The 14,381-nt window shown below is 42.4% G+C and overlaps 3 protein-coding genes across 9 annotated transcripts; 2 read left to right on the top strand and 1 right to left on the bottom strand.

Annotated features, from left to right (window-relative positions):
* Positions 1-1,428: 1,428 nt before the first annotated feature.
* LOC104448656 (uncharacterized protein At4g26485) lies at positions 1,429-4,436 on the top strand. Its single transcript, XM_039315237.1, has 3 exons — positions 1,429-1,739; positions 2,464-2,662; positions 3,156-4,436. Exons 1-3 carry the CDS (start codon positions 1,556-1,558, stop codon positions 3,679-3,681), a joined length of 909 nt encoding a protein of 302 aa, XP_039171171.1. The 5' UTR covers positions 1,429-1,555; the 3' UTR covers positions 3,682-4,436.
* A 1,182-nt stretch (positions 4,437-5,618) lies between these two features.
* Positions 5,619-10,261, top strand: LOC120285878. The gene is made up of 3 exons (XM_010062519.3): positions 5,619-5,980; positions 6,708-6,906; positions 7,400-10,261. Exons 1-3 carry the CDS (start codon positions 5,767-5,769, stop codon positions 8,973-8,975), a joined length of 1,989 nt encoding a protein of 662 aa, XP_010060821.2. The 5' UTR covers positions 5,619-5,766; the 3' UTR covers positions 8,976-10,261.
* A 222-nt stretch (positions 10,262-10,483) lies between these two features.
* Positions 10,484-13,368, bottom strand: LOC104448658 (release factor glutamine methyltransferase). 7 transcript variants are annotated; one of them, XR_001988331.2, is made up of 4 exons: positions 12,541-13,368; positions 12,206-12,451; positions 11,291-11,809; positions 10,484-11,137 (listed from the first exon to the last, which is right to left on the bottom strand). XR_001988331.2 is itself a non-coding variant. In XM_010062521.3 (3 exons), exons 1-3 carry the CDS (start codon positions 13,360-13,362, stop codon positions 11,675-11,677), a joined length of 1,203 nt encoding a protein of 400 aa, XP_010060823.2. In that variant the 5' UTR covers positions 13,363-13,368; the 3' UTR covers positions 10,484-11,674. The 7 variants fall into 7 exon arrangements, 1 of the variants encoding a protein (XP_010060823.2); XR_005552166.1 differs by having other exon boundaries at positions 10,484-11,129; XR_001988333.2 differs by having other exon boundaries at positions 10,484-11,099.
* Between the last annotated feature and the right edge of the window lie 1,013 nt (positions 13,369-14,381).

Raw genomic sequence — 14,381 nt, 5'->3', positions numbered from 1 at the left:
GTTGCACTAGTTGAAGTGTAAGAAGCAGTGGAGAAGAGCTTCATCATGAATGGCGGACCAAGCATAGAATTGCTCCAATTCTTTCTATGCTCCTTGGAGCTGAGATATCACAGGACTAGGATTACATTGGCAGAGAATATAATGATGTGTCTGATGTACCTAAAGCATGTTATGTTTGACCAGCCAACCTGTCCAAACTCGTCAAGGACTAGGTGAATGAAATTGAGGTCCTGGAGTTGAGCAACTGCTTTATTCTATTATCATGTAAATAGATTTAGGTCATATGTACGCATTCCCTTGTTTTACAGTGTCTATCTTGTCAAGGCCCTTTTGCGAAAGGGGAATATTTTGAAGTCAAGTCAGAGGGCAAAACTGATTTGCGTTTGTTGTACATTATTCAAGTAATCTTTGTTTATTGAAGTTGTAACACAGGGTCTCATAAAATTATTTGCTCTCCCTATAGATCTATTGTGGCTGCTGCTACTCTTTGAATATCCAGATACTTATGCTGGAAGGGCAGATGTACCCAAGCATTTGTAGAAAACATCATGTAGCTTTGTCATGCCTACTTCAAGTTCAATCATGGTCTTGGACGTAACGGCTTTATAATGTTTGGAAAGAGCTAGAAATTGAAACATTCATTGATTGAACATGATGAATTGAGCTTTCATTCAGTCCAATTAGATTTAGTTGGTGAGCTTTTCATCACAAGCTTGGTGATTTGCCAGGTGCAACTATCCCGTATTTTGTGCAAGCTAGACTTGTCTATACCGGATGCCGGGTACCGCAATTTCTTCAAGTTTCGAGCTTTTTGATGTGAACAAGTCAGTCTATGTTTATTTCTGTATTGAAGTAGCAACCGGTGGGTTTTTGGAGAAAAGTTTTGATTCAGGGATACCTAATTTTTCACATTTTAATCCTTGGTTTCATATCATTAAACTAGAACTCATGACTTTTTAGGGCTGGAGAAGAGTTCAAGACGCTTGTGATTGCTTGTGAGGTGGAGATGAATTCTTGTGAAGCTTGCTTGTCTTAGTCTGATCAAGGAGCAGGCATAGGGATCTTATGATAATAATATGTAGGATGGTGGAAAATGAGAGGAATGAGGCCAATTAATGGAAGTGAATCGGTTCTCCCTCTCCAGGCCGGCCGTTGGGTCAAGGATTACTAAAATCTCTCTTTGGTCAGCCCAACCCAAAAGTATGGTATGAGCCGAGTCATGGGCCTTACCGTCCCAAGATCAAGCGGGCCAAGGCCCAGGCGCGGGTAAGGACTCCGAGTTCCAATAGTAAAAAAAAAAACAAAAAGCCAACGTCCAATCAGTGGCATTGTCGTGAATTAAGGAACAAGCAAGCGTTCTCTATCAAAGTCACTTCCTTTTCTTTACAATGCTCCTCGTCGTCATCCGGCATCATTTATGTACGGAAAGGGAGAGCAAAAAGACCAAAAAAGAAACGCTTTTACGTCGGTCGTGAATATTTTCTCCCTGCGTACAGAAGAAGCCCGTGTCCAGTGGAAAAGCGCACACTGCGAGGGCGCCGGGAGTTTACACACGATGGTGGAGGAGAGCGAAAGGACACGACTTGGAAGAGAGGGTTGGAGGCAGAAATGGCTGAAACACTATTCACCGCATCATCAGATACTGCTGGTGGGTGAAGGAGACTTCTCTTTCTCGTCCAGTTTGGCCTCGGCTTTCGGCTCCGCCTCCAATGTCACCGCCACTTCCCGTGATCTTTTTGGTAACGTAGCAGTGCTTACTACAATGCTGACGATCTTGCCTTGTGTCGACACGGTTTATGCATGTGCGAACGTAATCTACTGTTGGTTTTCTAGGGCTCCTGTTATGGGAGCGATAGAACTGATCAAGCACGTTTTCTTATGCACTGCTCAAGTTATTTTGAGTATAGATAGTCTGTTTGGGCGTTAGGCGGTTATGAAATGCGCAAGTCATTCTTTTAGGGATGAGAGGTGGGTTTTGTGGCAGAAAAATTCTTGCTTCCGTGACCTTCTTGTCTGGGATAAAGTCGGGACTGAGACTATAACGAATGCTGTGATATCCACCCTGCTTGGTCTAGTTGGTAGGAGTGGCCTTTCTCTAACCAATCATATTGCCACAAGGAAGTCTTATGTTATGCGAAACACTGACATAGTATCACTGACCAATTTATTTTTTGAATGGAAGTAGTAGTCTGAATGATGCCATGTCAAGTGCACTGATGATTCAGGTTGCCGCGTGATATAAGCATTGCAAAATAGTTTTCTTTCCCTTTCTTACACTGCTAGACCCGGTTCAGGTCTCGCCATGTTTTTTATTTTTATTTTTCTTGTTTTACTGAGTGAGTCTCGCTTTGTCATCCTGGGCTAGCCTTATGTGACAGGAACATGTGATTCATTTAAAAAAAAGTAAAAACTAATTGGATTGGCCATGTGGTTTCAACTTTAAGCTTGTGTCATACGCGGCAGATGCCTTGATCAGGAAGTATAAGAAAGCAAAATCAAATCTTTGGAAGTTAGAGAAGCTGGGAGCTTCCCTGTTGTATGAGGTGGATGCCACCAAAATGAAACATGTTGCAGATTTGAGTATGCGGAAGTTTGATCGAATCATCTTCAACTTCCCTCATGCGGGGTTCCATGGAAAGGAAGACAACGTGCAGTTGATCAAGTAAAGTGCCTAATATTTGTCCATGCTTATCTATAGTCTGTTAGGCTATTACCATACTATATCTTTTCATCCACTCTGTGGGTAATGCATTATCATATTCTAACTCTGTTGCAGCATCACCTTTCCTCTTCTTCTTCTTATTCATTTCAAAGAACAACATGTATAATATGTTTTCTGATATTAGTATCAGCAGTGGGCTCTCTATTGCAATATTATTCCAAATTTTGAAATGTATGTATCCCTCTTTAGCATTGTGGATGGAAGTCTAGAATAAGAAAGGGAATTCGTGAGTTGGATAATCTACAGAGTCCTTATGGTAGAGTTTTCCCCTTCCATGTCTTTGAATTTGATGGTGGAGCTTTGGCTTTTCTAGTAGATGGAGATCAACTTACATTTCTGAGGCTTGTATGTGCCCAATCCTGAAAATTATGTTCCTGGGGAAATAATGGGTGGACCGGTATTGATGTGTTTAATTGTGATTGTTCATATACAGAATGCATAGGATGCTTATGAATGGCTTCTTTCGCAACGCGAGCCAAATGCTTCGTGCTGATGGGGAAGTACACGTAAGCCACAAGACCGATGCTCCATATTGCCATTGGAATCTGGAGGAACTTGCATCTTCGAATAATCTGGGATTGATCGATCAGACAGCTTTTGAAAGCAAGAATTATCCAGGATATCACCACAAGCGCGGAAATGGTGGGAGATGTGATGAACTCTTTCCTCTGGGGCCTTGCAGTACCTTCAAGTTCAGGCTCTACCCTGGAGCTAGGAAAGTGTTGAGAGAGTTGAGGACGCACAACAGTGTAATTCATGGAGAATATCGGCAAATTAATGTAAGTCCAGTTCAGATGCCTGTAGAGTTCCCACCAATTTATGAGAGATCAGTTCAGGTGCATGGTGGATCTGAGCGAATTTATGAGAACTTGGTCCAGACACAGGAGCTGTCGCTGCCACTCTCATCTGGTCCCTTTCTGTCAATGACCCATGTCCTTTACCCAGGAATAGACATATAGAGTTGGAAATGAATCCCAGGAACAAATATGGAGGGATTAGTGCTTATCACCGAAACATCATGGAGGAGATACCACAAAGAACATGTTATGATAATGTGGGGTTTCCCTTCGTCCCTCTGCCTGGTCTTGCCTCTGAACAACATTATGCAGATGCAGAAAGAACATCTGTTGGTGACCTGCAATGGCGGGAGAACTTGAGGAGGCTCATACATTCTTTTGGAAAGCAGTGAATGGATGGCACTTCCCTTCTGAATGCAGGCTACGCAGAAGAATCTCGACGCTGGCAAGGGGTAGAATATTTTGGAATCTGTTTTCATACGGAGGTTATGCAGATGTATCTCAGTGCTGGTAAATGGTAGAATCCTTTGAACTCTGTTTTTGTATGGGCTTGAAAGTTCCGAATTTCTTATGATGCCTCCAAGTTCGCATGTTTAAGCTGAGGTCAAGGCCTGGACAGATTTCTGTGTTTAAATAATTATCAGAGCAATTTCAAGCCCTGTTCTCCAACTAGAGCAAAGAATGTCCATGGGTGTTAAACTGCCCCCTTTTTTTTAAGGTTTGGGACAAATGGGTGACTTTGAACTCCGGTATCTTGACTTTTGCGAACCAATCTTTATTTTACTATGATTGGCCTTTCTTTTGATTTATCCTACTTCTGAACAGGCTACTTTTGTATGTCAAAAGGTTAAGGATTCAACATTTTAATCCAGGGTGTTTGATGCCACTTCAAAGTTAAGCTAACTAATTTTACGGTAGCAAGCCTTTTGGGGAAGGGGAATATTTCGAAATCAAGTCAAAGGGCAAAATCAATTTGTGTCTGTTGTACATTATTCAAGCAATCTTTGCTTATTGAAGTTGTAACAGGGTCTCCTAAAAAGATTTGCTCTCCCTATAGATCTAATGTGGCTGCTGCTACTCTTTGAATATACATGTACTTATGCTGGAAGGGCAGATGTAGCCAAGCGTTTGTAGAAGGCATTGTGTAGCTTTGTCACACCTACTTCAGGTTTAGTCATGATCTTGGACGTAACCGTTTTACAATGTTTGGAAAGAGCTAGAAATTTAAGCATTCATTGATTGGATGTGGTCGATTTGAGCTTTTATTCGGTCCAGCCAAATTTGGTTGGTGACCTTTTCATCACAAGCTTTGTGATTTGTCTAGTATAGCTATTTTGTATATTATATGGATGATCCGATCTGCAAGGCTATGTGCAAGCTAGACTTGTTCATATAAGATGTTGGGTACTACAATTTCTTCGAGTTTCAAACTTTATAATGTGGACGAGTCAGTCTATATTTACTTCTGCATCCATGGAACTGTTTTCAGTCGAAGTAGCAATTGGGTTTTTGGAGAAAAGTTTTGATTCAAGGATACCTAATTTTTCACATTTTAATCCCTGGTTTCATGTCATTAAACTAGAACTCAAGAATGCTTAGGGCTGGAGAAGAGTTCATGAGGCCCGTGATTGCTTGTGAGGTGGAGACGGATTCTTGTGAAGCTTACTATGTCTGAGTCTGATCAAGGAGGAGGCGTAGGAATCTTGTGATAATAATATGTAGGATGGTGGAAAATGAGAGGAACGAGGCCAATTAACGGAAGTGAATCTGTTCTCCCTCACCAGGCCGGCCGTTGGGTCAAGGATTACTAAAATCTCTCTTTGGTCAGCCCAACCCAAAAGTATGGTATGAGCCGAGTCATGGGCCTTGCCGTCCCGAGATCGAGCGGGCCAAGGCCCAGGCACGGGTAAGGACTCCTAGTTCCAATAGTTAAAAAAAAAAAAAAAACAGAAAGCCAACGTCCAATCAGTGGCATTGTCTCTTGTCCAAAAAAAAAAAAAAAAAAATCAGTGGCATTGTCGTGAATTAAGGAAAAAGCAAGCGTTCTTTATCAAAGTCACTTCCTTTCGTTCCCAGTGCTGGTCCGGCATCATCACGTACGGAAAGGGAGAGCAAAGACAAAATAGAAACGCGCTTTTACGTCAGTGGTGACTGTGAACAGTGTCCTGCGTACAGACGAAGAAGAAGAAGCCCGTGTCTAGTTGAAAAGCACACAGTAGGAGCGAGGGCGCCGGGAGTTTTCCCACGATGGTGGAGGAGAGCGAAAGGACACGACTTGGAAGCGAAAATGGCGAGGAGGGAGAAGGAGACATAGAGGGTCGGAGGCAGAAATGGCTGAAACACTATTCACCGCATCATCAGATTCTGCTGGTGGGCGAAGGAGACTTCTCTTTCTCGTCCAGTTTGGCCTCTGCTTTCGGCTCTGCCTCCAACGTTACCGCCACTTCCCTTGATCTTTATGGTAACGTAGTAGTGCTTACTATTATGCTGACGATCCTGCCTCGTGTCGGCACGGTTTATGCATGTGCGAGTGTAATCTACTGTTGGTTTTCTAGGGCTTGTGTTATTGGAGCGATCGAACTGATCAAGCACGTTTTCTTATGCACGGCTCAAGTTATTTTGAGTATAGATGGTCTGTTTGGGCGTTAGGTGGTCATGAAATACGCAGGTCATTCTTTTAGGGATGAGAGGTGGGTTTTGTCGTAGGAAAAATTCTTGCTTTCGTGACCTTCTTGTCTGCGATAAAGTCGGGACTGAGACTATAACGAATGCTGTGATATCCACTCTGCTCGGTCTAGTTGGTAGGAGTCGCCTTTCTCTAACCAATCATATTGCCACAAGGAAGACTTATGTCATGTGAAACACTGACATAGTATCACTCACCAGTTTATTTTGAATGGAAGTAGTAGTCTGAATGATGCCATGTCAAGTGCACTGATGATTCAGGTTGTTGCGTGATATAAGCATTGCAAAATAGTTTTCTTTCCCTTTCTTACACTGCTAGGCCTGGTTCAAGTCTTGCTATGTCTTTTTTTTATTTTTCTTGTTTTTACTGAGTGAGACTCGCTTCGTCATCCTGGGCTAGCCTTATGTGACAGGAACATGTGATTCATTAAAAAAAGAAAAAGAAAAAACTAATTGGACTGGCCATGTGGTTTTAACTTATAAGCTTGTGTCATACGCGGCAGATGCCTTGATCAGGAAGTATAAGAAAGCAAAATCAAATTTGGGGAATTTAAAGAAGCTGGGAGCTTTCCTGTTGCATGGAGTGGATGCCACCATAATGAATTATCATGTAGATTTGAGAGTGCGGAAGTTCGATCGAATCATCTTCAACTTCCCTCATGCGGGGTTCCTTGGAAGGGAAGACGACGTGCACTTGATGTGGTAAAGTGCCTCATATTTCTCCATGCTTATCTATAGTCTGTTAGGCTATTACCATACTATATCTTTTCATCCACACTGTGGGTAATGAATTATCATATTCTAACTTTGTTGCGGCACCACCTTTCCTCTTCTTCTTCTTTTTCATTTCAAAGAACATGTATAATATTTTTTCCGATATTAGTATCAGCAGTGGGCTCTCTATTGCAATATTATTCCAAATTTTGAAATGCTAAAGTATCCCTCTAGAGCATTGTGGATGGAAGTCTAGAAGAAGAAAAAGAATTCACGTGAGTTGGATAATTTACAGAGTCCTCATGGTAGAGTTTTCCCCTTCCATGTCTTAGAATTTGATGGTGGAGTTTTGGCTTTTATAGTAAATGGAGATCAACTTACATTTCTGAGGCTCGTGTGTGCCGAATCCTGAAAATGTGCTCCTGGGGAAACAAAGCATGGACTGGTATTGATGTGTTTAATTGTGATTGTTCATATACAGCATGCATAGGACACTTATGTTTGGCTTCTTTTGCAACGCGAGCCAAATGCTTCGTGCCGATGGGGAAGTACACGTAAGACACAAGACCAATGCTCCATATTGCTTTTGGAAGCTGGAGGAACTTGCATCTTGGAATTCTCTGAACTTGATCGATCGGACAGCTTTTGAAAGCAAGAATTATCCAGGATATCACCACAAGCGCGGAGATGGCTCGAGATGTGATGAACTCTTTCATTTGGGGCCTTGCAGTACCTTCAAGTTCAGGTTCTACCCTAGATCTTGGGAAGTGTTGAGAGAGTCAAAGATGCACATCAATGCAATTCATGGAGAATATTGGCCAATTTATGGGAGTCCAGTTCAGATGCCTGTAGAGTTCCCACCGATTTATGAGAGATCAGTTCAGTTGCATGGTGGATCTGAGCAAATTTATGAGAACTTAGTCCAGACACAGGAGCAGTTGCTGCCACTCTCATTTGGTCCCTTTCCTTCAATGACCCATGTTCCGTTGCCCAGGAATACACTTGTAGAGTTGGGAATGAATTCTAGGAACGAATATGGAGGGATTAGTGCTTATCACCGAAACATTATGCAGGAGATACCACAAAGGCCATGTTATGATGATGTGGGGTTTTGCTCGGTCCCGCTGCCTGGTTTTGCCTTCGAACCACATTATGCAGATGTAGAAAGAAGAACATCTATTGGTGACCTGCATCTTTTCCAAGGGCCCCAACATCAAGAGAACTTGAGGAGGCTTGCACATTCTTTTGCTCGGTCAATTTATATGAGTCCAGTTCAGATGCCTGTAGAGTTCCCGCCAATTTATGAGAGATCAGTTCAGGTGCATGGTGGATCTGAGCGAATTTATGAGAACTTGGTCCAGACACAGGAGCGGTTGCTGCCACTCTCATTTGGTCCCTTTCCTTCAATGACCCATGTTCCGTTGCCTAGGAATACACTTATAGAGTTGGGAATGAATTCTAGGAACGAATATGGAGGGATTAGTGCTTATCACCGAAACATTATGCAGGAGATACCACAAAGACCATGTTATGATGATGCGGGGTTTTGCTCGGTCCCACTGCCTGGTCTTGCCTCTGAACCACATTATGCAGATGTAGAAAGAAGAACGTCTGTTGGTGACCTGCATCTTTTCCAAGGGCCCCAACATCAGGAGAACTTGAGGAGGCTCATAGATTCTTTTGCTCAGTCAATTTATGTGAGTCCAGTTCAGATGCCTGTAGAGTTCCCACCAATTTATGAGAGATCAGTTCAGGTGCATGGTGGATCTGAGCGAATTTATGAGAACTTGGTCCAGACACAGGAGCGGTCGCTGCCACTCTCATTTGGTCCCTTTCCTTCGATGACCCATGTTTCCACGAACGAATATGGAGGGATTAGTGCTTATCATCGAAACATTATGCAGGAGATACCACAAAGACCATGTTATGATGATGCGAGGTTTTGCTCGGTCCCGCTGCCTGGTCTTGCCTCCGAACCACATTATGCAGATGTAGAAAGAAGACCGTCTGTTGGTGACCTGCATCTTTTCCAGGGCCCCAACATCAGGAGAACTTGAGGAGGCTCGAATGTTCTTTTGCTCGGTCAATTTATGTGAGTCCAGTTCAGATGCCTGTAGAGTTCCCATCAATTTATGAGAGATCAGTTCAGGTGCATTGAGGATCTGAGCGAATTCATGAGAACTTGGTCCAGACACAAGAGCGGTCGCTGCCACTCTCATTTGGTCCCTTTCCTTCAATGATCCATGTTCCATTGCCCAGGAATACACTTATAGAGTTGGAAATGAATTCCAGGAACGAATATGGAGGGATTAGTGCTTATCACCGAAACATTATGCAGGAGATATAACAAAGACCATGTTATGATGATGCAGGGTTTTGCTCGGTCCCGCTGCCTGGTCTTGCCTCCAAACCACATTGTGCAGATTAGAAAGAAGACCGTCTGTTGGTGACCTGCATCTTTTCCAGGGCCGCAACATCTGGAGAACTCGAGGGGGCTTGTATATTCTTTTGCTCGGTCAATTTATGTGAGTCCAGTTCAGATGCCTGTAGAGTTCCCACCAATATATGAAGATCAGCTCAGGTGCATGGTGGATCTGAGCGAATTTATGAGAACTTGGTCCAGACACAGGAGCAGTCGCTGCCACTCTCATTTGGTCCATTTTCTTCAATGACCCATGTTCCTTGCCCAGGAATACACTTACAGAGTTGGGAATGAATTCCAGGAACGAATATGGAGGGATCAGTGCTTATCACGGAAAGATTATGCAGGAGATACCACAAAGACCATGTTATGATGATGCGGGGTTTTGCTCAGTCCCTCTGCCTGGTCTTGCTTCCGAACCACATTATGCAGATGTAGAAAAACGTCTGTTGGTGACCTACATCTTTTCCAAGGGCCCCAACATCAGGAGAACTTGAGGAGGCTCGTATATTCTTTTGGAAGGCCACGACTGGATTGCACTCCCCTTCTGAATTCAAGCGATGCAGAGGAATCTTGACGCTGGCAAGGGGTGGAATATTTTGGAATCTGTTTTTGTACAGAGGTTATGCAGATGTATCTCAGCGCTGGTAGATGGTAGAATCCTTTGAAATCTGTTTTTGTATGGGCTTGAAAGTTCTGAATTTCTTATGATGCCTTCAAGTTCGCATGTATAAGCTGAGGTCAAGGCCTGGACAGGTTTCAGTGTTTAAATATTTATCAGAGCAATTTCGAGCCCGGTTCTCCAACTAGAGCAAAGAATATCCATGGGCGTTAAAACTCTCCCCTTTTTAAGGTTGGGGACAAATGGGTGGCTTTGGACACCCATATCTTGTCGTTCGTGAATTAATCTTTATTTTACCATGATTGGCCCTTCTTTTGATTTATGATAGCTGCGAACAGGCTACCTGTAAATGTCAAGAGGTTAAGGATTCAACATTTAAATCCAGGGCGTTTGATGCCACTTCAAAGTTGAGCTAACTAATTTTATGGTAGCAAGCCAAGCCGTGTTCTCATATGCTCTCCAAAACAAGTGAAATGGGTGGTAGGACTAGGCAAAATCATCATTTCAAAGATATTGTGCCATTTAAGTAATCAACTCACCAAGCAACCCAATGATCTTTCATAAATATAACAAGATACCTTACACAATTCGTAGTGCTACTCTGTCATCCTCGAATCACTAGGACATGGCAGAGTCCATTTTCTAAAGCTAAAAGAGAGTATGCTGTCATTCATCTCTTCATCAACAATTTTTTTTACTTCATCATCAAATTCAAATAGCTGCAATTCTGTTGCTCCAAAGATGCACCTCCTGTTGGTTATTACCCAACATTTAGAAAACACGATGCCATTTGCTGTCCTCCTTGTTTTCATCTTTTACCAGATAGGGTTGTTAGTTTCGATAATCCCGCTGCAACAAACCTCTAGTAATTGAAGGATAGGAGTAGGACCAAGCTTTTCTGTAAGGCTGTGTATGTAGTTTATTTAAGTGGCATAAGAGACAAGCTCGATGAAGCAGCAGCACACGTTGTCTCAGAGACTGCTTTGAGAGCTGATGAATCAACTGCTGGAGGCATCTCAAGAAATTGAAACCACCCTCAGAGCAGCAACACGCGCGCGATGGATGAAGAACATGGATCAGTTTTGCTTCAAAGAGGTGGTAGTAAGCATGGGCATTCTGTTGTGCACTTCAGCAATGCTACACAGATCAACAGTATCAGCTTGTCACCTGAAAATCTTAAAAGGGAGATTCTAATAAATGATCATGTAAACAAGTTAAAATGATTTTGAATGGCTGAGTTAGTGCTGCTGATGACCCTAGATGGAGTGATCTGACACTGAAGGGCACAACTGGCAATGTTTATAACAAGCTGTCGGAGAGAATCTTACTTCATGAGACACTTTTGAGCCCCCTCGATGCTGTGTTTCTAATGAGCAAGCAGCTTCTCATACACGCACGTGCGTGATTTCCAGAGTAGAAATTATGACATGGTTTATAGCTGTAGGTATAAATGTGATGATTGCTGAAATAATACACAATTGAACTAATTCCGTATGTTAAACCACAAAGCTAACTAAGGGATTAATGATCATGCGAGCAATATCGACATGCTACTCTTGCAAATGCAAATTCACAACAGCAACAAGTGTCGCAAAATGGGGGCTAGGAAAACAAGAAAACAATGACCAGAAAGTAAGCAAGTTCATAGCACATACTCATGTATTTACTTTCTTTCCAGAATGATGGATGAAATACAGTCGGGCAATCGCTGATCATCGATTTCGGAACCCAGTAACAAATCTCTGAATACCAGCAAAATCAGATAGCGTATTGACATTGCAAAAGCTTCCTGGTAATTGATTTTGCATGTAATCTACAAGAAACTCACACTGTTTTTCTCCGTTCGTCTGCACAACACGATTATTAAGTCAGATTAGATGATGAGGACAATGACAACATCATGGAGCTAACAACTGAAAATAACAGCTCTTTTTCGCTTCAATGAGGCATAAATATGTGCAATGTTACTCAGCTTTTCAGACTCCACAGACTAAGTTTAAAGTACTATCCTAGACTTGAACGCTTATGTATTGGCTACTCAAATATGATCAAGCCTATGGCTACATTCACATAGATTAGCAACTACATTTGCATGGTAATCACGGCAACTTCTGATCTGCCCAAACGAACAGCTAAATTTGACTCATCATGCGAGTCCCCAGAGATGGAGAAGTCAGTATACCTTCAAGCGTACCGAGTTTAGCGCATTAAGATGACGGTGGAGATTCAATGAAAAGGAGTACCTCAAAAGCAAAGAAACCACCAGGTTTCAACATTGAAGCAGCCCCATTACACAGATGGAGAAGATCATCCATGCCCTCAGCGCCACCATCCAGGGCAAGCCTTGGCTCATGTCTCCCAACTTCAGCTTGTAAGCCACTTATGTCATCACTCGGAATATAAGGCGGATTGCTCACGAGACCTGCAACTTTTCCTTCAACGCCCTTCAAAGGTTCCAACCAAGAACCTTCACTCACCTCAATCTTATCCTGAATTTCACAAAAACTAAACAAAATTAAAACCTAGCCCGTTTCATGCTATCCCTACAGCCAAATAGATACATGTCAATCACACAGACCTGCAAGCTATATCTTTGTACATTAAAGGAAGCAACTTGAATAGCAACAGGGCTCAAATCCGTTGCAATAACGCTTCCATAATTACCCAGGATCTTGGCAATTCCAATAGCAATAGCGCCACTACCAGTTCCCAAATCAGCCCACAAACCCTCTCTCAATTCTTCATCTTTCGAGATCACATCACCTACCAAATCCACAATGATCTCGGTCTCGGGCCTCGGGATCAAGACACCTTCTCGAACGCACAGAATCAAGTCCCTCCAATGCTCGCACCCGACTATATACTGAAAGGGCCTTCTCTCCTCGATCCTCTGCTTCCATAAGCTGTAAAGCTCCTGGACATCAGCTCTCAAGCTAATTACGATATCTGGGTCGTCGCGAGCGACGGCTCTGTGCATCAGTGAAGGGTCGAACCCGTGGAGGACGTCTTCCATCAGCCAGTTGAGCTCCCTGCAGAGGAGACTGGAGTCCGGGCCGTTGTCGGAGTCCTCGAAGGAGGACCCGACAGAGGCAGCGAGAGATTTGGCCCAAGAGTGCCATTCTAAGAGCTCCGAGACGGTGGTCGTGCGCTTGGGTGGCCTTAGAAACAGTGGCAGCGGCAGCAGCGAAGGCGGAGAAGAAGCCAGTAGCGGCGGCGGCGGAGCAGACAGAGAAGAGTGAAAGCGACGATGGCGAATTTGAGTGACGTCGCGAGCATGAGCGAGAGGAGAAGGAGGAGGAGGAGGAGGAGGAGGAGGGAGCTGGAAGGAGGAGGTAGAGAAATTGGAGGCGATGCATGGCCATGCGCGGACGAAGCTCGGCCGCAGCGTACAAGGCTTCATTTTGGTTCGGGCGAGGTCGGACAAGGCGTGCGCCAGTACGATGACGATGTTATAACGAAGACGGGCCAGGGCCCAATCATGTGTTTTTCCACCGACCCGCCCAAATGATCGTCTCCGGGTCTCCAATTCCTGAATTTGCAATTCGCTCTTTAGTAGTATTGGTCAATTGTCATCATAAAATGCCATTTGCCGTTAGGTTAGCAATGCACGCTTCAAATGAATGTGCAATAATAGATCCACCATTCGGCTCGTATAGCTATAGCCGCATTAAAGGGCGTGTGTAGCATGCCTTTTTAAGGCGATCTTCAAGGTATTGTTGGGAGGGTGAAGTATTTACTGAACCCTCTAAAGTAATTTGGTCATAAACCATTTTCTTTAGAATCATAGACATATATGGCTACATTGGTAATCGGGATAAAATTTAACATAAACTAAGATTTATCTTATTGTATATATGGTACCCATTCAAGATAGGATACTATTTGATATAAAAGGAATATAGCTTGGATAAAATTCCATAATTAGAGAAATTCTCTAAATATGATTAAAATTTCTAACATTTATAATATAAAAGTTAATTTTCTTGAATAACAACTTTCTTAAGTTAACAAAAATAAAATAATATTTGAATAGAAATAATATTATAATTATAATATAAAAAATTAACAATAAATAACAATAAATATTATAATTATAATATAACAAATTAACAAAAAATAACGATAATTTCATATTTTATATATATATTAAATTTATTTCTATCTTAGAGTATAAATTGAATTTGACAAATACAAAAGACCTAAATTTCATCTAAGTATATCGGTTCATAGAAAAGGAACCAAACAATCAATAGAATCATCGAGTAAGACAATTAAAGGAACCAATGAAGAAAGTAACTTCATCGGTCCACGTTCACAAATTTTGGACAATCTTAATTACTAGTATCTGAGTAACGTCCGTAGAACGTAATTAGTGATATTAAGGTTTTAAATATAAACGGAAACATTGCTCTTTACTCT

This window comes from Eucalyptus grandis, chromosome 6 (genome assembly GCF_016545825.1).
Source record: "Eucalyptus grandis isolate ANBG69807.140 chromosome 6, ASM1654582v1, whole genome shotgun sequence".
Classification (NCBI taxonomy): domain Eukaryota; kingdom Viridiplantae; phylum Streptophyta; class Magnoliopsida; order Myrtales; family Myrtaceae; genus Eucalyptus; species Eucalyptus grandis.
Note: the sequence above shows the minus strand (reverse complement) of the source record. Positions and strands in the feature narration are given on the sequence as shown.